The sequence below is a fragment of the Telopea speciosissima genome, chromosome 3 (assembly GCF_018873765.1).
Source record: "Telopea speciosissima isolate NSW1024214 ecotype Mountain lineage chromosome 3, Tspe_v1, whole genome shotgun sequence".
NCBI lineage: Eukaryota > Viridiplantae > Streptophyta > Magnoliopsida > Proteales > Proteaceae > Telopea > Telopea speciosissima.
In genome coordinates, this window is record NC_057918.1 from 68335631 (window position 1) to 68359869 (window position 24239).

A 24239-nucleotide genomic window follows, 5' to 3' on the forward strand; every position below is an offset into this window, starting at 1 on the left:
CTTGTGTTGTGTGTATGTGTAATAGCATACAAGGATTTGGACCGGTCGGGTTGGTATTTTTCTTTGATGAAGACTGATCTGGATAGATTGGTCTTTTTATTTTGGAATCTAAGGGTAATTCTGTCATAGGGGACAATGATAAAACTAGGTGGGGCCCACTTCGATTCTGCGTTGGCTATAGAAGGACGAAACTTCGAGTGAAGTCAGTGAACCAAACAAACTGCCTTTACCCACCAGCCCACCTTACCACCCTCCCAAAAATAAATTTTTTTAAAAATTTTACATAAAAAAACGTTTTTATTATTTAAATCCAATCACTTATTAAAAAATTGTCAATCCAAACAGACCCTAATTTATCTATTCGCTATTCTCTCTCTCTGACTCTCTCTCTCTATACCTGTCTCTCTCGGTACTCCCGTATTTGTCTCTCACTCGCTCACTTTCTCTTTCTCTGGTTTCACATTACGCAGTTGCAGTAATACTCACAAACAACAGACACTGAAACAGTCTCTCTCTCTCTCTCTTTCTCTTTCTCTTTCTCGTTTCTTTTAATTTAGATTTTATTTTTTATTTCAATCACAACGGATAAAAGGGGGGTTTGTGTCCGAGAAGGTCGCTGGAGAGAAAGCGATGCGTCACTGTGTTTGACAGAGCATTCCTCGCGGTGAATCCGGCGAAGTTCAAGCTTCAGATTCTTGTACGGATGCACCGGAATGTCGGATTCCGGCGACTTTGTGGCGGCCAAATCGAGCTACTCATCAAGGTTCCAATTTCTATCTCTTTCTCTCTTTCTCTCTTTCCTGTTTTGTCTGATTTTAGCTTGTTTCTTTGATGAGCTTTTGTTTTTGTTACTCCTTTTGCCTTTACATTCCTGTTCGATCTTGCTTTTCGAAGCTCGTTAGTTTTCTTCTTGTGTATGAATCGGATTCTCATTCTTTGAGATGCTTTTGCCTCTCTTTTTTTTGGGCTCTGGTTGAATTGCAGCTTTTTGAGTTGGATTCTTCTCTTTTTGGACGAATGTTATTGTTTCGTCGTGTAGATTTGGTCTTTTACAGTGTGTATGTGTTTTTTTTTCCCCCTGATGAGCTGCTTTTTGTGGAGATTTTCGGCTTAGATTCTTCCATGCGGTTTGAATCTGGATGTTTGTGCTGGTGGTGATTCTGTATTTTTATCTTTATCTTCGATTTCAAGTAACTGAAACTTTTGAAGTGAAGAAAAGGAAGGGCCGGGGCAGAATTGTCTCTTAATGCAATCTGTTACTTGTCTCGATTTGATCCACTTTTAATTTTTCTTTGTTTTGTTTTTGGTTACCTTTGCGGTTTCGAGTTGATTTTGCTTGAATTGCTTCTTGGGTCAGTTGACGTGGTCATTTCATACAACACTTTGAATATTTCCAGAAGGGATTCATTGGTTTGTTCCTCTGAGAGAGCATGATCTCCTTTTCTGTTTTTTCCCTTTCAAGATTATATCTTTAAGCCTCGTATTTTGTTCTTCAGTTCTTCCAAAGCTGAAGTTTTCTTTTTCTACCCTTTTCATTTTGGCTGTGTATGCTTTGAGATTTTAGTGTTTAAGAATTTCTTTCCTTTGTATCTTCTCGAATGGTGGTAAGCTTGAGTAAGGGTTCGAGTAGAGGTTTAACTTTGAAGTTGCTCGACTGCGAGGCGTTTTCTGCTTGATTTTGGTCGGTATTGCTTGCGTCAGGAATATGATCTTATCTTTCCTTTTATTTAAACTTTTAAGCTGAAGTCAAGGGCATTAAGCAGATCACTAGTAGTGTTTTATTTTATTTCATTTTTACTTTTCTTGATCTCGTTAACCTTCTGTGCATGGCTTTCTTGTTCGGTGCTTATAAAGGTTCTCTTTTTCCAATTTGAACTTTCTCCTTTTCCACGTCTTTTTTGTGCATGACGGTCTTGTTTCTTGCCCTTTCCCACTTCAGCTCTAGGAATTTGGTTTGGTAACAATGATGATTTTTAGTTTAAATTTCTCTAGCTGATTCCAGAGGTAAGAACTGGGTGTTGATATTTGAATTCTCTCGTCTCAGGTGCTGAGATGAATGGGATTCAAAACAGAAAAGCTCGCAACGACGAGAAGCCTTTTCCAGGATGCATGGGAAGAATGGTGAACCTCTTTGATTTGAATGCTGGCGTGGCTAGAAACAGGCTGCTTACAGATAAAGCACATCAAGATGGTGATTTTCTTAGCATATTCTTCTTCTTCTTGATGGAGTGGCCCAATAAATGAAACAAAAGGAATTTCTGACTTTTAAAGTGGCTAAAAAGAAAGGGGTTGGGGTTGCCATCTAAAATTTCTACGTTTTTTTTAGTGTGGAAATAGCAGTAGCATCTTACTTTAGGTTCCTATGTATTGAGAGCTGCTGTATTTCTCAAAATATATCAACTTTTTAGTTATTCATCATTGGCATGCCTTTGATGGTTTATTTTGTTGTATAATCTTTATTCCTAAAAGCTGTTTCCCCTCCCTCCGTTGCTTGACATAAAGCTGATTGATGAGCAGGTTCACCGGTTCATAGGAACCAATCAGAAGTGGCAAAGGTGTTGGAACCCATCAAACATCAAATTGAAGACAAATCAGTAAGCTTCTGAGTCCTCATTTCCACAGAACTTGTCTTGGGTGCTCATATCTTGAATATAAGGCACAGTTGTGGATCCAGTATCCTGATTTTGGTTGCACGTTGTGGCAGATTCAGAAAGGATACGAGTCGAGGAGGACATCGTCAAACAAGAATTCAAGTGGAACACCCATGAAGATGCTTATAGCCCAAGAAATGTCCAAAGAAACAGAGCCTAAACTCAAGCCACCCAGTGTAGTTGCAAAGCTGATGGGACTTGATGCCCTCCCAGGGAAGCAGCTAAACTCAACAGCACAAAGGAGCCCACCAAGAGGTTATGCACGGACTACTTATACTCCACAAGGAACTTTGTTGAGATATCAGCATCAAGAAATGGGATTTTTGGACAAGCCAATTCAGCACGACATTCATCAATTTGATGAGCAGAGAGAGTACAAAGATGTTTACGAAGTTCGGCAGCAGTCTTCAAGAATAAATTATGTCAGAGATAAATCGCTGCAGAAGGGAAACCATAATCAAAATCTAAATGAGAAAAATATGGCTCTTGTTCGTCAGAAGTTCATTGAAGCAAAACGTCTTGCAACAGATGAAAAACTTCGCCAGTCAAAGGAATTCCAAGATGCATTGGAGGTTCTAAGTTCCAACAAAGATTTATTCCTGAAGTTTCTGCAAGAACCAAATTCTCTGTTCTCGCAGCATCTCTATGAGCTACAGTCCATTCCTCCACCTCCTCAGACAAACCGAATCACAGTACTGAAGCCTTCGAAGACCATGGAAGACAGATATGCTGGAGTAGAAAAGCGTGAAGGACAGACAAAGAAACAAATTCAGGTCATTGAAGCAAATGGGTGGGACAAAGACAGGCCCAGCTGGAGTGCTGTTTTTACCAATCAGAAGGATGATAGTTCTGCTCAACCAACAAGGATAGTGGTCTTAAAGCCTAGCCCTGGGAAAACCCATGATGTTAGAACTGTTGGTTCTTCGCCTACCGCATCACCAAGACTGCCAAGTAATAAAGGCTACTATGGGGAACACGAAGATGATGAAGCACAAGGATCAAGAGGGATAGCAAAGGAGATCACACGGCAGATGCGTGGAAGTTTAAGTGGTCACCACAGGAATGACACTTTGCTGTCCTCTGTGTTTTCCAATGGCTATGTGGGGGATGAAAGCTCTTTGAATAGGTCAGAAAATGAGTATGTAGAGGAGGGAAATCTCAGTGATTCAGAGGTCATGACACCAACTTCAAGACATTCATGGGACTATGTCAACAGGTTTGGTAGTCCATACTCATCTTCTTTCAGCCGTGCATCCTATTCTCCAGAGTCATCAGTTTGCAGGGAGGCAAAGAAGCGACTTTCAGAAAGATGGACCTTGATGACATCCAATGGAAGCGGTCCAGAGCAGAGACAAGTCCGTAGGAGCTCTAGTACATTGGGAGAGATGCTTGCTCTTTCTGATACAAAGAAGACTGCAATGTCTGGTGAGGCAGAATGTGATGGAAGTCAAAACGTCTTGAGTAGCAGGTCTTGTGGTGGTGAACAAGATCTGATGGCACCAACATCAAGTGGTTCAACTAATAGGGACAAGGATAAAAGTGGCGAGGTGTCTCCCAGGAATCTAGTGAGGTCGAGATCTGTCCCTGTATCTTCTACAGTTTATGGGTCCAGGCTGAATGTTGAAGTTCCAGATCCTGAGATGGGTAAATCCATTGTCCCTAAAGAGGAAGCCAAGTCCAAGAGTGGGAAATCATCATTCAAGGGGAAAGTTTCAAGTTTATTTTTCTTGAGGAGTAAGAAAACGAGTAAAGGGAAATCTAGCTCATGTTTGGTGATGGGGACTGAAGAAGATACTGCGAGCACCCCTTCTGATGTTGAAACAGTTTCAAATCTAATTTCTCCTCAGAAGAGGAGTGATAATATTTCTCATTGTATTACTGATAGTGGCGCCGAAGGGGACCTATTGAGCAAGAGTTCCTCTCCAGCAATCTGTGTAGGACCAAAACAAGGCTCTTTCTCAAATGAGGTATTGGAATTTGTTTCATATACTTCCATCGTTTTACTTGTTTTGGTGTTTCACAATGGGTTCCCATTTCTTAAGATTCAATGCATTTTATGTTTTTTTCTGTTCTCCGCCTTTTGCTTTCCCAATGAATTTGGACACGCGACTCTTGGGAGTCTTGAACTCTTTTTGGTCATTCATCCATCCATTACCAAGTTATTTCCTCAGTATTGAGTATGATTGCTTTGTATCACCATTTGATTCATTTCTGTTGTCGAACTTTAAGAACTGGAAAGTTGCTCAGTTCCTGTTTTGGACAGGATTAAGTGATGAATGCATCTATATTGTCTCCTTCCTATAATTTCTGATTCATGACAAATTGCTCAACCTTGCAGGAATTATTGTCTGTGGCAAAGCCTGGTGTGCCGGTTGAAAACCAGGACCATCCTAGCCCCATTTCAGTTTTGGAAGCACCATTTGAAGATGATGTTAGTACCACTCCGCTGTCCTCCGGACATGTAATGTCAGGTCACTGTGGTAAGTCAAACACGTTCCCATGACATTGACAAGTAAATCCCCTTCCCACATGATTCATTAGCTTATTGTGCTTCCTTCTCCCCAGGACAAACTGCGGACCATCACCCTCTGAAATCCAACTTAATCGACAAATCTCCACCAATAGAGTCAATTGCACGGACATTGTCCTGGGATGATGCATGCATATTATCTACATCACCCAATCCATTGAACCCCTCTAGGTTTTCCCCGAAATCTGAGGAAGAAGAACAGCTTTTATTTGTCCGCACATTACTCTCAGCTGCTGGGCTGGACCATGAGGAGCAGTCAGGGGCAGTCTTTGCCAGTTGGCATTCGCCAGATAGCCCACTAAATCCATTATTGATTGAAAAAATTTTCATGTTGAAAGATGAGAAGGCACTGTTGCATGAAGCAAAGCGTAGGCAGCGTAGATCAAACCAAAAGCTTCTTTTCGATTGTGTCAACACAGCTTTAGTGGATATCACAAGATACAGATCAGATGCAAGCCCTTGGGCAAAGGCATCATCTTACATGGCTAAAAATACGCATTCAGCAGTAGGTTCACCAGTAACTGTAGATGAAGTGTGGGGTCGTGTAAGGGAGTTGCTCTCAAATGAGGGGAGGTGTTTTTCAGGTGAGAATGGGGACGACAGCAGCGTGGTAGTGGAGAGGAGGGTGAGGAAGGAAGTGGTAGGGAAGGGCTGGGAGGAGCTTAAAAGGTTGGAAATGAATTCCATAGGGAAAGAAATTGAAGGAGAGTTGCTGGAGGAGCTGGTATATGAGGCTCTTGTTGAATTAACAGGTTGGTTATGATCAAGGCTTTAATTTTTTTGATCTTCTGTATTTTTATATTTGCACCATGATTATATAAGTCATCATAATGATGCTCTCAGCAACTTCAACTTCTTTAATGCAACAACTAACTATCATGTGTGTATTTGTTTGACATTTGATTCCTCCACCCCTAACCCAAAATAAATAAATTATGTAGAGAAAAGGTGTTCTGGTCTGCGCGGGCCACACAACCTTCTTACATGGTGTGCGCATTTTAGTTGTGTACATGGAAGGAAGATGTGGTAATTCTGATCATTGGATATTTAGGAAATGGTTTGGAATAGTCATGTATTATATTTCAGCCTTAAAGTCGATTTTTTATCCTTTCATATAATGATAGATCCTCCCATGCATGTCTATGCACTCTTTTACTAGTATCAGATTTTTCAATGCTTTGTTTTGCCACTTGACAAATTATATTTGAGCTGAAACCTTACATGTGGGAAGGAATATTGGGGTTTATTCACAAAATTTGGGCTCCATCCACACTGTCACATGATAGAGATATTGTGTATAGACCATGCAAACCTGTTACTTTTGGAGGGTTGGTTGTTCATCCACTTATTGTGGCAGACTTCCTCAATTAAGCTAAGACGTCATGGCTTTGTCCATAAAGTCAAGTTAACTCATTATTTTTCTTCTATTCTAACTATTCTCATCCCTAATATTTCTCTTATGAGATGAGGTTGGCTTGGCTACCTCGATTAGGTCAATTCCCTGTTCACTACAATCTTTCCCTTACTTGTCTCTGCGCCTTTTAGGCGTATGGGAATGGTTCTCGTGGGAGAACCTGAGCTGGACTCGCAATAAAATAGGTAAACAAACTCAGCCATCACAGGAACAGAACACATAATTTTCAAACAGAATACAGATTCTTGCAAACGGTTGAACACAATAAATAAAGGAAAGGAGATGCAGAGACTTGCAGCTTTCTTTTTTCGTTCTTTTTAAAGTAAAGATTAAAACTGAAAGATGTCATCGTCGCCTCTCATGTGGTCTTTATTAAAACCTGTCCAAACCCTAACAAATCAATTATGCAATCATATTCATCCTGAATCTCATCGTCCAAGTTACTACTATATACTATTCATTAATGATAGAATTTTTTTTTTGGGAGTAATGCATTAAATGATGGAAGTTCTGATTTGGTTAGGTCGGTAATAAGTAGAGTTCTGTACAACCAATTCCTTTCTTCGGTCTCTTTATTTTCTCCGTAAACTCCAACTACTTTTCAGTCCTTGTACACTTCGATTTTGGGGATTTGGGTCCTCTGTAGCGCGACACAATGTGTAGCGCATCATCGGACGGACCCACAGTGCTTAGGCACACAACCCAACACACACGTGGGGTGTTGGGTGTTGGGCTACGTGTCCAAGTACTGTGGGCTGTAGGATGTGCGCTACAGAGGAGCCCAACGCTTGATTTTGGTGGTACGTCTTGCTTTTGGCAAACAGAATTGGAAGTTAGGCCCCTCACTAGAGATTAGCATGGTTTTAGTGCACGGTATCGGTAACATGCAAAATTGATACGATATCGATATGGTATCGGCCTAGATCGGTTGTATCGGATTAAATTACCCCTTGTTTGTACTGTGCTACCGATACCCCTTGTTTGTACTGTGCTATCGATACGGTATCTTCATGGTATCGATATCGGTGACTTGCAAAATCGGTCTGTATCGCCCGATACAGGTGATACAATACCGATACTTAGAACCATGAAGATTAGCCAAAGGTATTTATTGTGTGTTATTATATATAGCGAAAGGGTTCTCTGAACATGAGGTTCGGTAAGGAGAGAAAAAAATAGAATAGCATTCTCTGTGGCAGCTCTAGGGGCCATGCATGCATGACAGCCAATGAGAACGCATACTAGCATCTCAGGAGAGGAATTTCTGCTTTTCATGAGGGCAGGGTGGTCATTTAGCCCCCACTGTGTAACATTTTCTCAAAAAAAATAATATAAAAAAATTCAGATGCGAGTGGGTGTTTCTTATGCCTCATGTTCATAGATATTTTTCCTATTATATATCAGACGGGAAATCTTCCACGTCAAGGCACCCGAAATACCTCACAAATTTTATACAAGCCACATGTTTGGAAAGGGAAGAGATTGTAAGAGAATAGGCTACGATGGTTAACCTTGGTTCACTTCATCACACAGTTTCTCTTACGATACAAAATTCTCTAATATGATCAGCAAGACTACCCTGGATGCCTAGTTTTGTAGGGATCCAAACACCTCTATTTCCGCTTGTCCGGTACTGTCATGTGCTTCCCACAAACAAGCATGGTGGAAAGAACGAGCAGGGGTAAGGCAGTACATTCTGCCTTGCTTGTGTGTGGGACGCATACAGCAGTAGGGGCAGGCGGAAGTAGAGGAGTCGAATTGGTTTTATAGTCATCTATATTAACTATCGGTGTTCAAATGTTCATAGCTTGCAAATCTCATGTGTGCCAATTGTAATCTCAAAATATAATTAAAATTTAGGAAAAAGAACCTAGCCTGACAGCGTGATGTCTGCTGCCTAGACGCAAAAGTATACAAAATGACTGTCCTGTCCTATGAATGCGAAAATCTTGCTCATATTGATGTTCTTGCATGCATTATGATTGCCCCTACACTGGCACAGGGGCCACGTTGCCATACAAAGAAACCTCTCCCTTACAATTTGTTTTACTTTATAATTAAATCTTTTTTATTTGAAAAGCAAAATAAATATTACATTTGAAAGTATAATTATCGAATATGATAAAAGCTGTACATAGTTTACAAAATCATGATACTAAAATTTTTTTTCTACCAAAAAAAAAAGATGTTAAAATTTTCTATTTTTCTTCGAAACACATGAAGGTTTACCACATCAACCTAGGGTTCACAAAACACGATATGGTTTTAGTATGTTCTCCAAAATACCCTCTCGTGTGCATATAAAGCCCTGCAATGAATGGATTCTCTTTCATCGAGGCTTAAGAAAAACTTGGCCCAAATTTTTTCTTCTTTATAAAATTGATTTCTTTTTTAAATTTACAATCAAAAGAGTTTTATTTTTGTATATCCCTAAAAACTTTGAGAAAAAAGAACGTTAATTGGTCAGACAACACGGCGTGTACCTGCACCCTCATGTGCAAAATAACTGATACACCCCTGGACCTTCCACCTTTTCAGGGGTTGTGCTAATCATTTTGTGTGTGATTATGTCCGAGGGCAAGTACACACAGTGCTCCGTGACCGATTAGCATTCTTTATCCTTTAAAACTTCGGCACGTACACACAGTGCTCCGTGACCGGTTAGCATTCTTTATCCTTTAAAACTTTTTCACCCCATACTCTCCACTTATCCACACATGGTTACAGTAGAAAACATCTGTTTATTAAAAAAATTATACAGTAGAAAACACCTGCCCATTAATATTAAAGCATTAATGTTTTGTTGTGATTATATGACATTAATTGTGAACTCTTTGAGAGAGAGATATGATGGGCTCTATCTCTCTCTCGAACAACCAACCGAATATGATTTACTTTCCAGTGACTGGATGAGACTGAGAGTATTGAAGTCCCAAAGACTTTAAACCATAAGACCTTTTTTATTCCTTTCTCAGTCCTTACATCATTCATCATCATCATTTATCATTGATACGTTGAACTTTAAAAAATCATTGATGTGTTGAACTTTAAAAAGAATCTCAGAGCAGTACTACTACTACTACACCTGAAGGCATGAACACCTCCATGACTTCTCACTCCTGCTCTCTGTGTGTGATTCTTTCGAGTACTACTACTATTACTATTTTAATTAGGACTGTAAACGGATCGGATTCGACTCGGATAGTATTATATCTGCATCCGCATCCGATTAGCTATTGGATGGATTCGAATAGTGCTAATCGGATATGAACACGGATACGGATCGAATATTTTATCCATTTACATGTAAATATAGCTTTTTGGATAGCTATAGCCTATCCGTATCCGCATCCGTTTAGCTTTTATACGGAATCAGATAGTGCTAAACGGATATGGGCACGGATACAGAAACGGATTTTGACTATTCATTTACACCCTTACATTTAATCCTCCCATTCCCTGTGTGCCCTAACTCCCCTAACCTTACCCCATAAAATCAACATTATAATACTCTATCATAAAAAAAAAAAGGAAGAGAGGATTTGGGTCCCACGTAGGGATGTAAATGGATCGGATTCGGATCGGATGTGATCGGAGCTGGATATTCCCTGACCGAATACAAATACCTCTAAACGGATTCAGATGCGGATCGGATTCGGATTTTTGACCATCCGTTTACATCTCTGCCTTGTGTAACCTGGACCTTCATCCCCCTAGCGGATACAATTCACTCTCAATCCACATCTCTTAGATCATGATTCTCTTTTCATCATATTCTAGAACCTGTTGAATCTTCAAAAACCTTAAAATCATTATTTACTAAATTTTTTATTATTAAGTATTCAGATTCAAAGTATTCGGATAATTTTTCGGATAGTTCTAAACGGATACGGATGCGGATGCGGATTCAGATTTCGGTTATCCATTTACATCCCTAGTCCCACGTCCTACAACCGCAGGAAATCTATATAGCTTTTTGTCTCGGGCTCTCAGGCCTATGTACCGAAGGATGGGCTTCATCTTGGGCCTTCCAGAAAAAGAAAGCCCACAATGACACAACTAGCGTAGAGAACCACCAGCTGATGGAATCCACAATCTGGTTGCATGGATTCTATGCCCAGCTAAAGGAGTGTGAAATTACCACCCTACCCCCATGAAATAAAAAAATCTCATCCAAGTAATTTTTCTTGGGATACAAAACCCAAAACAAAATACCAATCCTCTCCTCCACAACATGGTAACTAACTGCTCATGCAGATTCCGAGTTTAGTGTCACCATCTCCAAAAAACCCCCTCATACCTAATCCCATATGGGCCATATCGGTCGGCCTTTGGGGGGCTCTTGGACTGGGAAAGAAAATTCCTCAATAAATGTATTTTTGGGGATGTGTAGCAACCCATGACAAGTGGTATTAGAGCTAACCAAGAGACACTTGGAGTGTTGGTTCAAAGGAATTGTATTGTGGGTCTCACGTATTAGGTGTGTATTCCCTTACAAGGGCACAGGTATCGAGCGGAGAACTATCGTATAAATGGGGAAGTGACCCCGCTCCCATAGGGTGAATCTTTTGGGGTTTGGCCTGGACCCATGGCAGTAGGCTCTCCTCATTGAGATTTAAGAGTGGAGGTGCAGTCAGGTGAGTACTGAAGAGGCAAAATATTCGCCTCTCAAGTCTCATTTGCTGGGTTGAAATGTTGAATGAATCAACCGATGTGTGATTATAATTTGTATTAAGTGTATATATCAGGACGGATTAGTAAAAATAAGTATTCTAAACCATAACAAACCACAGCCTTAATCCAAACCAATGTATTGCTTTCAGAACCCCATGAGAGATTTCCATCCCTTGGTTTGAAAATTGACAGATTAGCTCATGTGAGCCCTTGAAAATGCTGCATTTGCTTGTGTTTTGCTTTATAATTGTGTGTATGTGTTTTTGGGTTTTAACAGAATCTGCAAGACAAGAGGGCAGGCCTTGGCGCAACAATAAGGTTGTTCCATTGTGACCAAGTGGTCGCAGGTTCAAGTCTGGAAACAGGCTCTTTGCGAAAGCAGGATATGACCCTTCCCCAGACCCCACAATGGCGGGAGCCTTGTGCACTGGTTAATCCCCACAGAATCTGCAGGACAAGTATCACAAACAATGCAAGCTGAGAATTGATATGTGAACATGGATTTGGAGTCTGAGAACAAATCCTAAGTTCACAAACCTGCCAAGGGAAGAACATTTAAGGGTCTTTGGGGAAATAAGACTTTAGAACCTCTTAAAATGAACAAGTCTTTGAGAAACCTATGCTGCTTTGTACAAATCACCTAAACATCAGGCCCAGCTTACCCCAGCAAACAATCGGCGAAGCCATCATAATTGCAGCAAGCATGCAAATATTGAAGGCCCTGTACTCATCAATGCTTAACATTCTTTCTCAGAGAATTGCTACTCCACAAGCTGCTGCTTAAGAAGTTCTAACATGGAAATCGAAGACAGTTTACTACCCAAACACCAATGTGATAGAGCAATCAGACATTCTAATCATACCTATGTTACTATATGCATTCAAAGTTTCTTCTAACATGAAACTAAGAATAAAGAATTAGAATGTAGTCAGAGTTGCATACTGACAAAAGCTCACAAGGCGCTTCGGAGCTAATTTTCATGTTACAAAATGGAACATCCGCCTCTATCTTCACTGCCTGTATTTGTATTTGCATTAAGATTCTGATCCAACGAATTATATTTAACATCCCCTGAGTTCAATCCATACTGCAAACAAAACCACAAAAACAAATGTCTCAGAAAATTAAAGCCTTATGCATGCAAAGGAAAACACCTTTTCATGCATGGTTCCAAATGAAATAATATCACTCTACACTCAGAACATTAGGTTCATGTTTTTAAATTGGTTAACGATATCAAAAGAATTTAGGGATGTAAGCCACACATCAAGTACACATGTATTTTTTTAATGGTTTCTTGGCTATTATGTATGCTGTTTGTTTTGCCTTTCAAATGTAACCACTCTCTTACAAGGGCTTCCCCTTTCTCAGATTCTAATATTTTTATTTCAAAACAATCCAAGTTCGGACTCAGGACTAGCAGAAGATAAATTGCAAAGCCATTTTGTGCCTGAGGATTTGATCATATGAACAAAGCTCTCTTATCAGAGGAAAGAAAGAATCACATATCATAGCTTAAAGATCATACCTTTTCTCTCATTCGGGAGCTCCAAATGTCAGAGTGAACCGTTTTGCCATCTGCCAAACTTGAACCAGCAGCCGGGATTGAATGTGGATTTAGTAGTGGCTGCCAAGTTCTACCCCTAACAATAGAGTAATCATCATCACTGCTGTCATCCTCTCCTCTCCTAGTAGAGACCATAGCCCGTAGGATCATGGACAATAGAAGGGACAGAGCCTGAACACGGTATCATGAGTAGAATATGTAAGATGACAGTTAAAAATGTGCTGAATTGTGCAATAAAAATATCGAAAAATTTCCAAAGACCCAGCAACGGTACCCTGGAAACTGAAGTCCCTGAATACTCTGGATGCCAAGATAAGCCGCCAATGCCAGTATGTTTAAATTTACCTTTGTAAGGTTATCTATGTTGTACCACAGGGGTGTTATTGTCAGAACCCTGCGGTACTGGTATTCTGTCCTTGTTTTAGTTACTTTAGACTTTAGTAGTGTTAGTTGTTTAGTCTAGCTAGTACACTGTTACTGCAAGGACAGAAGAGACTTCTATGTTCTGAGAGACTCTATTTAGATTTCTCTCTTGTGGTGTGCAGCCACCTTTTGCTGCAAAACTTTATAATCAAGATCTAGTTTATATCAATGAAAAACTAGTTTCTTCTTCTGATATGCTATCTACATGAAGACTACTACCTACTGCTGTCTTTCCATGAAGCTATTAATCTACAGGATCTGATATCTGACCATATAAAGGTTGGCAACACCTGGTTATGGTATTGTATTTGGCAGCATTGAGATCCGAAATTACTTTGCATTGAGCCAGTAGATCCTTCTCATATTTAGGGTTTTGTTGACCCGACTAGTAAGTACACTCAATCCTAGTTTGGGGATGATCAGAGTCCCTGATTGTGTGTAATCAGTTTCTCCTCCAGCCCATATAATACTCTGTTTTGGGAGGATTTTCAGAAAATCGATTTCTGAAATTACTTAGGATCAGACCAGTAGATCCCTCTGATATTTTAGGGCATTGTTGCCCTCCTATAGCAGGTCACTCGACCTTGCTTTGGGGTCCATCTGACACCAAGTTTGATGCTATTGAAAATCACCCAAAAAACCTGGGTTTTTAACTTCAGGTCTAAATATTGTTATTGCTGGTTTGTGGATCTACATCAAATACTTGTGATATTGAGGGGTTTCTATTCTCTATTGGTCTGCTATATTTCTCCAGATTTGGAGACCTATCTATCAGTGCTTCTATTGTGTATATGTATAGAGTTTTTTGCTGGCCAGAAGTATTTTTACCTAGCCCTATCGATTTTTCTTATTGGCTGCCTTATCCGGTGTTTTAGTTCACTTCAGCTGTTTCCCGTTGTGCATGCAGCATGATGGTTGATCCTAAGCTTACCTTGGACAATGTTAATGTCCAAATCACCACTATCAAACTCAATGAAATTTCAAATTCTCTTATGGGCCCAGACAATTAAGGTTTACATTAATATTAAAAAAAAGATGGAGTATCTCACATCCGAACCACCTTCTGTTGATTCCAAAGCTTATGAGGAGTAGAAGTGTGAGAATGACACTCTTCTCATTGGTTGTGGAACAGTATGGATCCAGTTATTGCAACAAATGTTATCTTCCACACCACTGCCAAAAGAGTTTGGGATGACTTGAAGGAAAGTTTCTCCTAAGAGGAGTATGTCCCGCATTTATGATCTATATGATTAACTATTTAACTTGAAGCAGGGGGACGAATCTTTGAATGAGTACTTCAATGCCTTCAATGGGAATGTGGGAGGAGAACAATATTCACCAACCTCTAACTACTGATCTGGAACAGTTGAAGATTCATCGGGCTGAATTTCAAGTTGCAAATTTTATGGCCGGAATTAATTCTAATTATCAGTCTATTGAGAGCCAGTTACTTGCTGGAGAGAAGGTGCCTTCCCTGAAAGAGACCTTCTCTTGTCCTCAGTGTATTGTTTCTCCTTCCAAGGCTGACATTTTACCCTCTCCTAAGGAAAGTTGTGCGTTTACTGCTGGTAGTAGCCAGGGTTCTACACTTCTGCCTTTCCTGGGAGAGGTCGTGTTCAGGGGGAAGTTGTGGTATTCAGCAACCCCATTTTGTTACTAAGGTCACTGAAGGGGTTACCTTAGATTGCAAGATTGCAATGATATTATGTTGCGAAACATTATAAACAACCCACACTTGAAATTAGTTTAACTATTAAGATTCTATAACAAGCATACATGTTCCCCAAATTTTGGATGAGCTACCAGAAACACCTACTTCCATGAAAATTTCACATGCAGAGGGTTAATAAGGTGGCTTGTTATTAAATAAAAACTATCCAAGTCAAATAGTAATCAAACAACAATTTAGCTCCTCAAAACTAATTATTGACTCGGTCTATGACTATAAGAGGATTCTCTTGCATTCACTAAAAGCTCCATTTGTTTCTACCATGCAAAATGAAAATTTTCAAGTAAAATCCTTATTTTGCTCTAACTATACCAAAGGAGTTTCCTTTTACGCAGCTTTCACTTAGAATCAAACCACGCATCATAAATAGTTGTGTCAGCTTCACATGTTGTTTTAGATTTTTCAAGGAGTTTTATTGTTAAAGAAATATAGTCGGTGGCAAGCTTTAAAGTATCGGTATCAGGTATAGTATCAGAAGGGTGATTTTAAGAGACATATCCTATCGTATCGGAGATTCATATCATATGCTATAGATACACATGGAAATGGTCAAGATACACATTGAAATACACTTTTGGAGCAAAAAACAATATAAATAAGAAATATATAACATGTATCATCAATTTGAGTACAAATCCTTGCAAATGATCAAGTTTGGTGCATCAACTAATTTAAATTTACATATATCTATCGATTTATAGCAAAAATTTAGAATTAAAAACCATGATTTAAACACAAAGATCAAGTTTTTGAAACCTACCTTTTTCTGTAAAATCTCCTTCAATCTCTGATCTCAAAAACAAAATCATAGTCTGATAGTCATATGGGCTTTTAATGGCCGTATCGACATGTATCGGTTGGTATCAATCGTATTGACCGATACATACCGATACGTATCAATACTCTCACTGAACTCTTTAATGTACGTATTGGCCAATACAATACAATACCAATCGAAACATACTATTTTCTATAAAAAAAAAGATATGTATCGGTGCCAACCAATACCGATACGGGTCGATACCTTAAACCATGGTCGGTGGTACAAGGCGAAATTAACAGTCTGACCTCCACCACCAATGGACCCCCCCCCAGGCAAAGGAAAATAAAAGAAAGAAGTGGGGCAGGGGGAGGGGATCAGAGGAAGCTAAGAAGTTGGTGAAAGAATCTACGGACCCTTCCAAATTTTGAAGTCAGAAAGAAGTAACATCATCAATAGTATGAGAAGAAAAAGAGTTACCTGAATTATAACTACAGTTATGCCAAGCCACTTGCATATATCAAAGTTTTCTTCAATAAATACTTGAAGACTTGCAAGATCCCCAGTAGGATCACTTGGAAGATCCTGTTGTAGGAAAGGGAAAACAAAATTCAGGTAAGAGATTATTCTATGCAGATGAGATGAAAACTCAACAAAGAAGTAGAGAAAACTTCTCACCTTTTCCCAATGATGATCAACAGAAACAAAAGCAACAAAAGCTGCTTCTAGTATCATGAGTATAGTAGTCAATAGAGTATACTGATGTCATTACGAGGTTAAAGAACAACGGCACAAATAGGATACCATCCAGAAATCATTGATAAGCATATTTTGCTGATTCAATCTAAATTGCAGAAAGGGAAGGACAAATTGAGCATCATTACAACTAATCAGATGAATTTGTTTCAAAAGGGGATTTAGGGAGTCCTTTTAATTCCACATTTCAATGTCCCACTTCAGAGTTCAGACTCCAATGAATTTTAATTTTATTGCCCACATGTCTAGTTTATCAAAATAGAAGAATAAGAAGAAACTGGGGTGCCACATAATTAGGATACAAAACACAGGCAACATCCATTTACTGCTTCAGCTGCAAGGAGACCAATACAAGTAATCGAACATAATATAATGCCAATGCCCAGAAAAGAGTATATGAACCTGTAACAACAGCAACAGCAACACCAAATCAATGCCTTAAGTCCCAGAAATTTTACATCCAGTGTTCCATTAAACTGAAGTACAACGCAAATGGACTGTGGTGAAAAGGAAAGAAAAAGTGAAATTTAAACGAGAAGAATTAAGAATTACAAGTTACCACGGAGATGGAAGGGTTTTGGGGACGAATACAATTCCATCTTCAAGGCCAGAAACCATATTTACCGCAAGATTCAAAGGAACATCGTGCCCAGTAACCCTAAAAACGTCAGAATAGGGCATATAACGCAGTGAAGATTCTGGAGACGGAGCTGAAGGTTGAGGAATCGTATCGTGCTTTTTCCATTGATTGAGCATCCATATGGAATAGATTATGATCGAAACTCCCACGAAGGTTTGAAGAAAATTCAAGAATTTGAGGAGGAAAGCCAGACAACTTCGACAGTGATTATCAGATGGCATTTTTTTTTTCTTTTCTTCTTCACAGGGTTAGCAATCCAAAAACCAAAGATTAAATTCCTTACACAAGTTACAATTCTCTGGTTATCATCATCATCAACTAAATTAAACCCTTAACCACTCTTTCAGTTTTTTGCCATTTTTTCAGGAAATATCATCCTTTGGAAGAAAAATAACAGAAAAAGAAACCAACAATCCAATCCCTAACGAATTAAAATCTTTTGCGGTACCGGCGGGGCGGCAGTGCCACATGACCTCTGCTGTACCGTCGGATGTGCACCTAACTACTAAACTACCCATGAAAATTTCCAATATTTAGAAAGATACACCATTTATTGAATGCAAATTGCCACATCCATTGGTAAGACAAAAACATCTAAAAACTGTCACTAATTAATAACATCACAATACCATATGAAGTTTTTTGTGATGTTATTAATTAGCAAAGCTTATCTACCATAAGTATCCATTATTGGAAAATACGGATCATACTGGCATCTTCCTTTTTTTTTTTTTTTTATGAAAAAGAAAAATATGTATTAGGTAAAAACTACGAAATACAAGAGGTTATACAACACGGAGAGTGGGGTGCAGCAGCATAAAAACATTTAAACCAGTTATCAGAAGGAATATTAGGGTTAAGCCTACAAGAAATATCAATAGATTTGACAATTATCTTAAGAAAATAATCTAACACCTCGGGAAAGGGATGGAGTTGGAAGAAGTCCTGGTAACATTGTTTGTGAACACCAAACTTCTTTCAACTTCACACCTTTAAGGGCAGTAAAATCAAGAGTGTTGAGGATTCCAGTGAGCTCAGGCTCCAAAAAATGGTTGTTTTTACTTCGGCCAACAGTGAGAAAAAGAAGTTTTCCATCAACCAAAAAACCAAATACCGAGCTAGGCTTACCTAGGGCTTTTGAATCAAATTCTACACATAACAAAACAGGAAAATTTAAAGTAAGTAAATCATAATGAGACAAAGACGCAGGGTTAGTAACATCCAATAATTCCAGAGGAGCGGGAGAAAATGTATTAGAATTAAGAAGGGGTGGGGTAATTTGTAAATCCACCAACCACTGGTTAATTCTACAGAGAATCTTCCCAGGGTTGGGACACACCGAATTAAACAGCACATTGTTCATAGCCTGCCAAATAACATAACAGGTAATAATAAAAACAGAAAAAAACCAAATTAAAGAGGGCTTGTCAAGCTGTCGGTCCATTAAAGTAGAGATGCAGAAATGTCTGAGAGAAGGAAATGAAATGAATTCAGTCCTCAGACCCAAAAGACCTGCTACCCAGGTGTGCTTAACCCAATCACAAGAGAGGAAGTTATGATAGAGGGTCTCATTACAAGTGCCACAGAGAGCACAAGTGGGATCGACCTGAGTCCATTTCGAAATAAGATCCTTAACCGGAATCCTTACATGTAATACACGTTAGAAAAAGAGTTTAAACTTAGGCAGAATTTTAAGTTTTCAAAAAAATTTCCACCAAGCGATAGAAGAAAAATCACTTAAAGTAATGGTAGAGATAAAGGAGGATGCCAGTTTGGTTTTGAAACGGCCATCCCTAGCAAGCGTGCACCACCAAGAGTTGGGGAACTCAGAGCACGGAATAACCAAAATTTGATTAAGTAAAGTTGGAACAACATTCCTAAGAAGGTCCACGTTCCATCTCTGATTGGTCAAAAAAAGATTCACCTGCTAAAGGAACATTCTATGGGAGGAACCCGGTTCAATCGTGAAACCAGGAAGAGAAGGAACCCACGGGTCATTCCAAAAGTAAGTGTCCCTACCATTTCCAATCCTACGAAAGCTAAAAGACTGGCATCTTCCTTTTGATATTGAGGTTTTTTTTTTTAACAATGGACTTTTTCCTTTTGGGTCTTTTAGTTAAGGTCAAATACATTGCTTAATTTTAAGGATGTAAATTGGGACGGTTCTCGATATTTGGGACAGTTCATACTGGTACCAAAGGTGTCAATCCTAGTACCGTTCTATTTAGTAAACGGGATCAAACCTAGGTCCCGGTTCCAATTATTAATGGGACGGGACAATACCGATTCTTAAACGATTCTAGGTTCGATAAAAAAGGGAAAGAACTTTAATGGTTCTGAGATGGTTCCATTATTAGAAAACAACTTATAATACGAGATCAAGATGAATTTTGTGGTTTTACTTCTTCAAACTCCATAAGATTCTCAAAACAACAGATAAAAATTAATAATGACAAAGTAAATAAATCCATTATATGATTTTATTGTCATCATTAAATGTTATTATAGAAATAGAACTAAAGGTCTATTAACTGAAACCTCTATAAGTGAAAATACCATTCAAATATATCAAACTACAGCCATAAAACTTCAACACAAGAACAAGAAATATACCCTTTAAAAGGATACTAATTGTTTTGATACTTTATTGGTATTTCGGTAGTTGTACCATTGCGAATCCCGTCTTTGAGCTGTCTCAACCAATTTATTATTCAGTACCAAAATCAGATCCTAATACCATCCCATTTATTAATGGAACAGTCTAGTACCAGATTTTAGTGGGGTGATACCGATTCTAATCCCAAATTTACACCCTTCATAATTTGGAGTACTTTTTTTTTTTATGGGTAAAAACTTGGAGTACTTTATTATGGATTTAAAGAGTAGATTGGAATTCGACAAAAGTGACCAATTCGAATTGAAATTGAAGGACAAAATATCGATCAATGCTAATTCTTAATTCCTAATTCCCACTTTGAAATTAGCCTTTTCCTTTCTTTTAGCAAGTAAAATGACAAAAAAATCAATGAAACTTAGCTCTTATGTGTTATGAGTATATCTACCAAATTTTGATTAAAAAAAAATTTCAAAATAAAATAAAAAAGTGAAAATGTTTCTTTCTTCTTTCAGATTTCATTTTCTAATTTTTAGTCAATTCCCGATATCAATTCCAATTGAATTTGATCCAATTCGAATAAATATCAATGGAGACTGATCCCATGTTTGATTCCAAGTTTTTAAACCTTGATTTTATAGCACTTATAAATAAGACAATAGCATTTCAAGATGAGCACGACCAAAATTTGTAGCTGAGTGAGCACGTTATCCACCGTCCAACTTTTATGGGGTCTTTATCCCCTGCGATTTCCTGCCCGGTGCAATTCCCCTAGTGCCCTCCTCACTATCTAAATGTTCCCACCCAACCAAATGAGGTGGTGGAATGCTATAGTAACATTCCTTTTAATTATACCCCAATATTACCAAAAGGCTTTACCCAGTGCACTAGGCTCCCGTGTTTAGCAGGGTCAGGGAGGGTCAAATGTGCGCAACCTTACCCCTGTTTCCAGAGAGGCTGTTTCCAGGACTTGAACCCATAACCAAGCGTTCAACAAGTAAGCATTTTACCCCAATATTACCACCCCATCAAAACCCCACCAACATGTGGGTTCCATTTTTTGAACAATCCTAGCCCACCCTCCCGGCTAAACATTCGAGACCTAGGGCTTTCCACCATGTGGCTGACTGCCCATCCATTTCTAGACTGATTCTTATGCCCAGTGTTTGATTCAGGGTTTTAATTAAACCTTGTTTTGCATTACTTAATTTGGCACATCAAAACTTTATTATTTTGGTACCCCTCAACCTGTACGCCCGAATAAAAAATAAAGTACAATTTTTTTTTGGGTAGAAAGAACAAATGTTATTTATCTAACGTATAGTACATACGGGTGGAGAAGTGACAAACTCCACAATCCATGGATCGGAATTAGGCCAGACTGTCGTACACGTAACCGACAGAGTCCTCCTAACCAGGGAGTCAGCAAAGCTATTTATCTCCCTTGGAATATAAGCAAATGAACAAGATACAAAAGAGGAAGAAATATAAATTATATCTTTCAAATTAAATAGGTTTAACCTACGACACCATCGATCACCACCATGTTGTAGATAATTAACGATACCCATATGATCAGATTCCACCATGAGAGTAGTATAACTAGCAGATAAGCCTTCCAATAAAGCCGAGCGGATAGCCAACGCCTCCCTCACCATGATATTGGAAAAAACAATTGGAACTGAAACCACCATGAACTGGAAATAAAATACAATTTGATTACCGAGGAAATACAAATCCTCTACTCAACCAAAGCGCATGTATTCACTCAGTCAATCCGTCTACCCCACGCAACACCATGCCCTAGACCTTAGTTAGTAAGTTTGTGTATTATATCTATATTAAATGCATATCCAAATGTATCAATGAAAAAAGGTTTTTTAATGTATTTTTCCTATATATGCGAAAAAAATGCATTGATTTTGCAAGGGGCTTATTAAACGCATATAATACGTGGTTATTCGTATTTTAAACTAAAAATATGTTCGTTGTTCGGAGGGCTAGACTGCCAGAGGGAGATCTTCCTTCACCGCCTACAACTTGGGCTTCTTTAACAACAACAAAAAAAGAGGGGAAGAGAGAATGGATCTTCCAATCCTTATCCGACAGCCATGGCAACGACATAGGCATTATGACAGTGTAAGAAAACAAAAGAAACAAAGATGTATCTTCTTCTTAGATAAACCCCAAATCTCTCAAATCTTCCATGGAAGAACTCCCCACCTTAGTTGTAGAAAGCATGGTAGAAGCGGCAAAGTGGGCTTCAATCAAGGAAAGGAGAGGATGGTGCTTTGGTGTCTTTGTTAGCCTACCCAATTGTTCTGTTGGGCTGACGTAAGCATCAGAGAGTCCTCACTTGGAGTCCGCTTTGAGTCTCTTCAATGCCCTTCACCTTCTGCAGGTCTCCACGTCTCTCGATTAGATTTCGGCGGAAACAATGGTGATGATGATGATTTCGGAGATGGTAATGTTGAAGATTTCGGAGATGGTAATGTTGAAGATGTAAAGTCATCTAGGCACCATTAGTAGTTTTTTTTATTGATGTCCTTGTCACTTTGCAAGGCCTTGAGGAGGGAGAAATAAGGTTTGGAGAATGTCGTTGGTGACCTTCCTGAACAGTTATGTTGTGTGGATGGTAATTGGTTCAAAACGTTGTTAGTAACTTTAATCCCTACATATTTCTCTTATATAGTCGTTAGGTGTTTTTCAAATAGTACTTATGACCGGTTGATGCCCCTTTCAAATCCTTTCCCAGGGGTTTTCAAAAGAGTTAGTTTAAGGAGGGAACACACATTTCATTTAAACCCCTTTTCTTCCTGTCTTTTGTCCAGAGGAGTTTCAAAATGTCTTTTGTAAAACAACATATGAGTGCATATATTGGTAGAGAATTTAAGGGTGTCAATTGGTTCGGTTTCAATTCGGTTCAGGATACGAAATGTAGAAACCAAAACCAAACCGAGAATATAAACACATTTTCAAAATCAAAACCGAACCAACTCAGTTTGGTTCAACTTCGATTTTGTATTCAGTTTAGGTCCTATATAGGTGTTTGGGCCAACATTTACATCTTCACTTAACATCATTTAAAGGTAAAATAATCAGCAAATTGACTTGACACTTCAATGTGCAAACGGTGGATTTGTTTTTACACTTTCTTGGGGTATGGGTGGTTGTCACTAATTTATCACATTTTTTGGATACTTAAGTGATTTTCTCAATTTAATGGACAACCAAAGCATACCTTAGTGGAATGTTAAGTTGTGTATCAACAGAAACATGCATGTTTAATTTAGTGATTATTGACTCTGAGAATCTTTTAGTTTGATAAGAGACCATGGAGGAGTTTTAAAATTTCTTACAGCTCAAATTACGTGTTAACTTCAATATTATTTCATTATAGAAAGATGAAGATTTAACCCATACAATTTGAGATATACTCCTCTCTTGCAGAGACTTGAAAGCTTTGTCAATTGTGTTGTATGTAATTTTATTTTTTCAAGCTAAAATGATATGGATCAGGAGTATGTTGTCTTTAAAAACATGTGGTTATCTATGTGCTTTTAGCTCTATATGTACAATATTTTTTCCCTTTTACATTAGTTAATTATTTCACTGTTTTAAATAGCCTACTTGTAAATCTATGCTATTATATGACAACTAAATTTCTTGATCAATCATCAATCTTGGCCATGAAACCTCTCTCTCTCGATAAATGGCCACACGATAAATGTCAACACGTGCAAGTTTGTTAGTGCACACACACACACACACACACACACACACACACACACACACACACTAGGGATTGTCTAAATGACACTTCTATAGGTGTATTTAAAACTTGACATATTCTTTTAATTGCCTCTTATCTTATTCCCAAAAGTTCTTTATGTTAAACATATATGGTTTTCAAAATAATTTGAAAGATAATTATTATGGCATTATTATACACATTTTACGAGTACATATGTGAAATGAGTAGTTACCATCATTGGAAAAAGTTGTGTTACACTAAAAAGGCAAAACAGTAAAGTTATAAATTATTTGACACCCCTCAAGGTGTCAATAAGAAAATCGTGCAGGGGTAGAGTATGCTAAAAAATCTATGTTTGTCTCTCTCCTCTTCACTTAAAATGACTTCATACTATTTTACGACAGTTCATTGATGCACTCCTCTGTACCGCTTACTTGTATATATATATATTTAAAGATACTTCTAGACTATTAAAAACGTCATTTCAAGTTATGTAAGCTTGCATGAAGAAAAGATCTCTTCTTTTTTTCTCCCTTTCATCTCCTTTCTATCCCAACACTTCAACTGAATGTCAATATCAACTCTAATGAATATAGACAACCTTGAAATACATTCCACCGTCATCTCCCAATTTTTTTTTGCAAACTCAAGATAGCAACACATCTCAATCTAATCTAGCATGCTAACATTTGAACATTCAAAACTTACTTACATAGCCTTTCAAAA

General features: G+C 38.4%; 2 protein-coding genes across 3 annotated transcripts; one reads left to right on the plus strand and one right to left on the minus strand.

The window, feature by feature from the left end:
* The first annotated feature begins 572 nt into the window (after positions 1 to 572).
* On the plus strand, positions 573 to 6119 carry LOC122654789. 2 transcript variants are annotated; one of them, XM_043849038.1, is made up of 6 exons: positions 573 to 763; positions 2045 to 2191; positions 2518 to 2594; positions 2705 to 4618; positions 4990 to 5131; positions 5217 to 6119. In XM_043849038.1, the coding sequence occupies exons 2-6, from the start codon at positions 2053 to 2055 to the stop codon at positions 5942 to 5944; spliced, it is 3000 nt and encodes a 999-aa protein (XP_043704973.1). In that variant the 5' UTR covers positions 573 to 763; positions 2045 to 2052; the 3' UTR covers positions 5945 to 6119. The 2 variants fall into 2 exon arrangements, with proteins under 2 accessions (XP_043704973.1, XP_043704974.1); XM_043849039.1 differs by having other exon boundaries at positions 2711 to 4618.
* Positions 6120 to 12062: 5943 nt separating this feature from the next.
* On the minus strand, positions 12063 to 17493 carry LOC122653569 (tetraspanin-18). Its single transcript, XM_043847440.1, has 6 exons — positions 17065 to 17493; positions 16808 to 16907; positions 16428 to 16508; positions 16230 to 16334; positions 12799 to 13008; positions 12063 to 12357 (listed from the first exon to the last, which is right to left on the minus strand). The coding sequence occupies exons 1-6, from the start codon at positions 17364 to 17366 to the stop codon at positions 12253 to 12255; spliced, it is 903 nt and encodes a 300-aa protein (XP_043703375.1). The 5' UTR covers positions 17367 to 17493; the 3' UTR covers positions 12063 to 12252.
* Positions 17494 to 24239: the final 6746 nt, after the last annotated feature.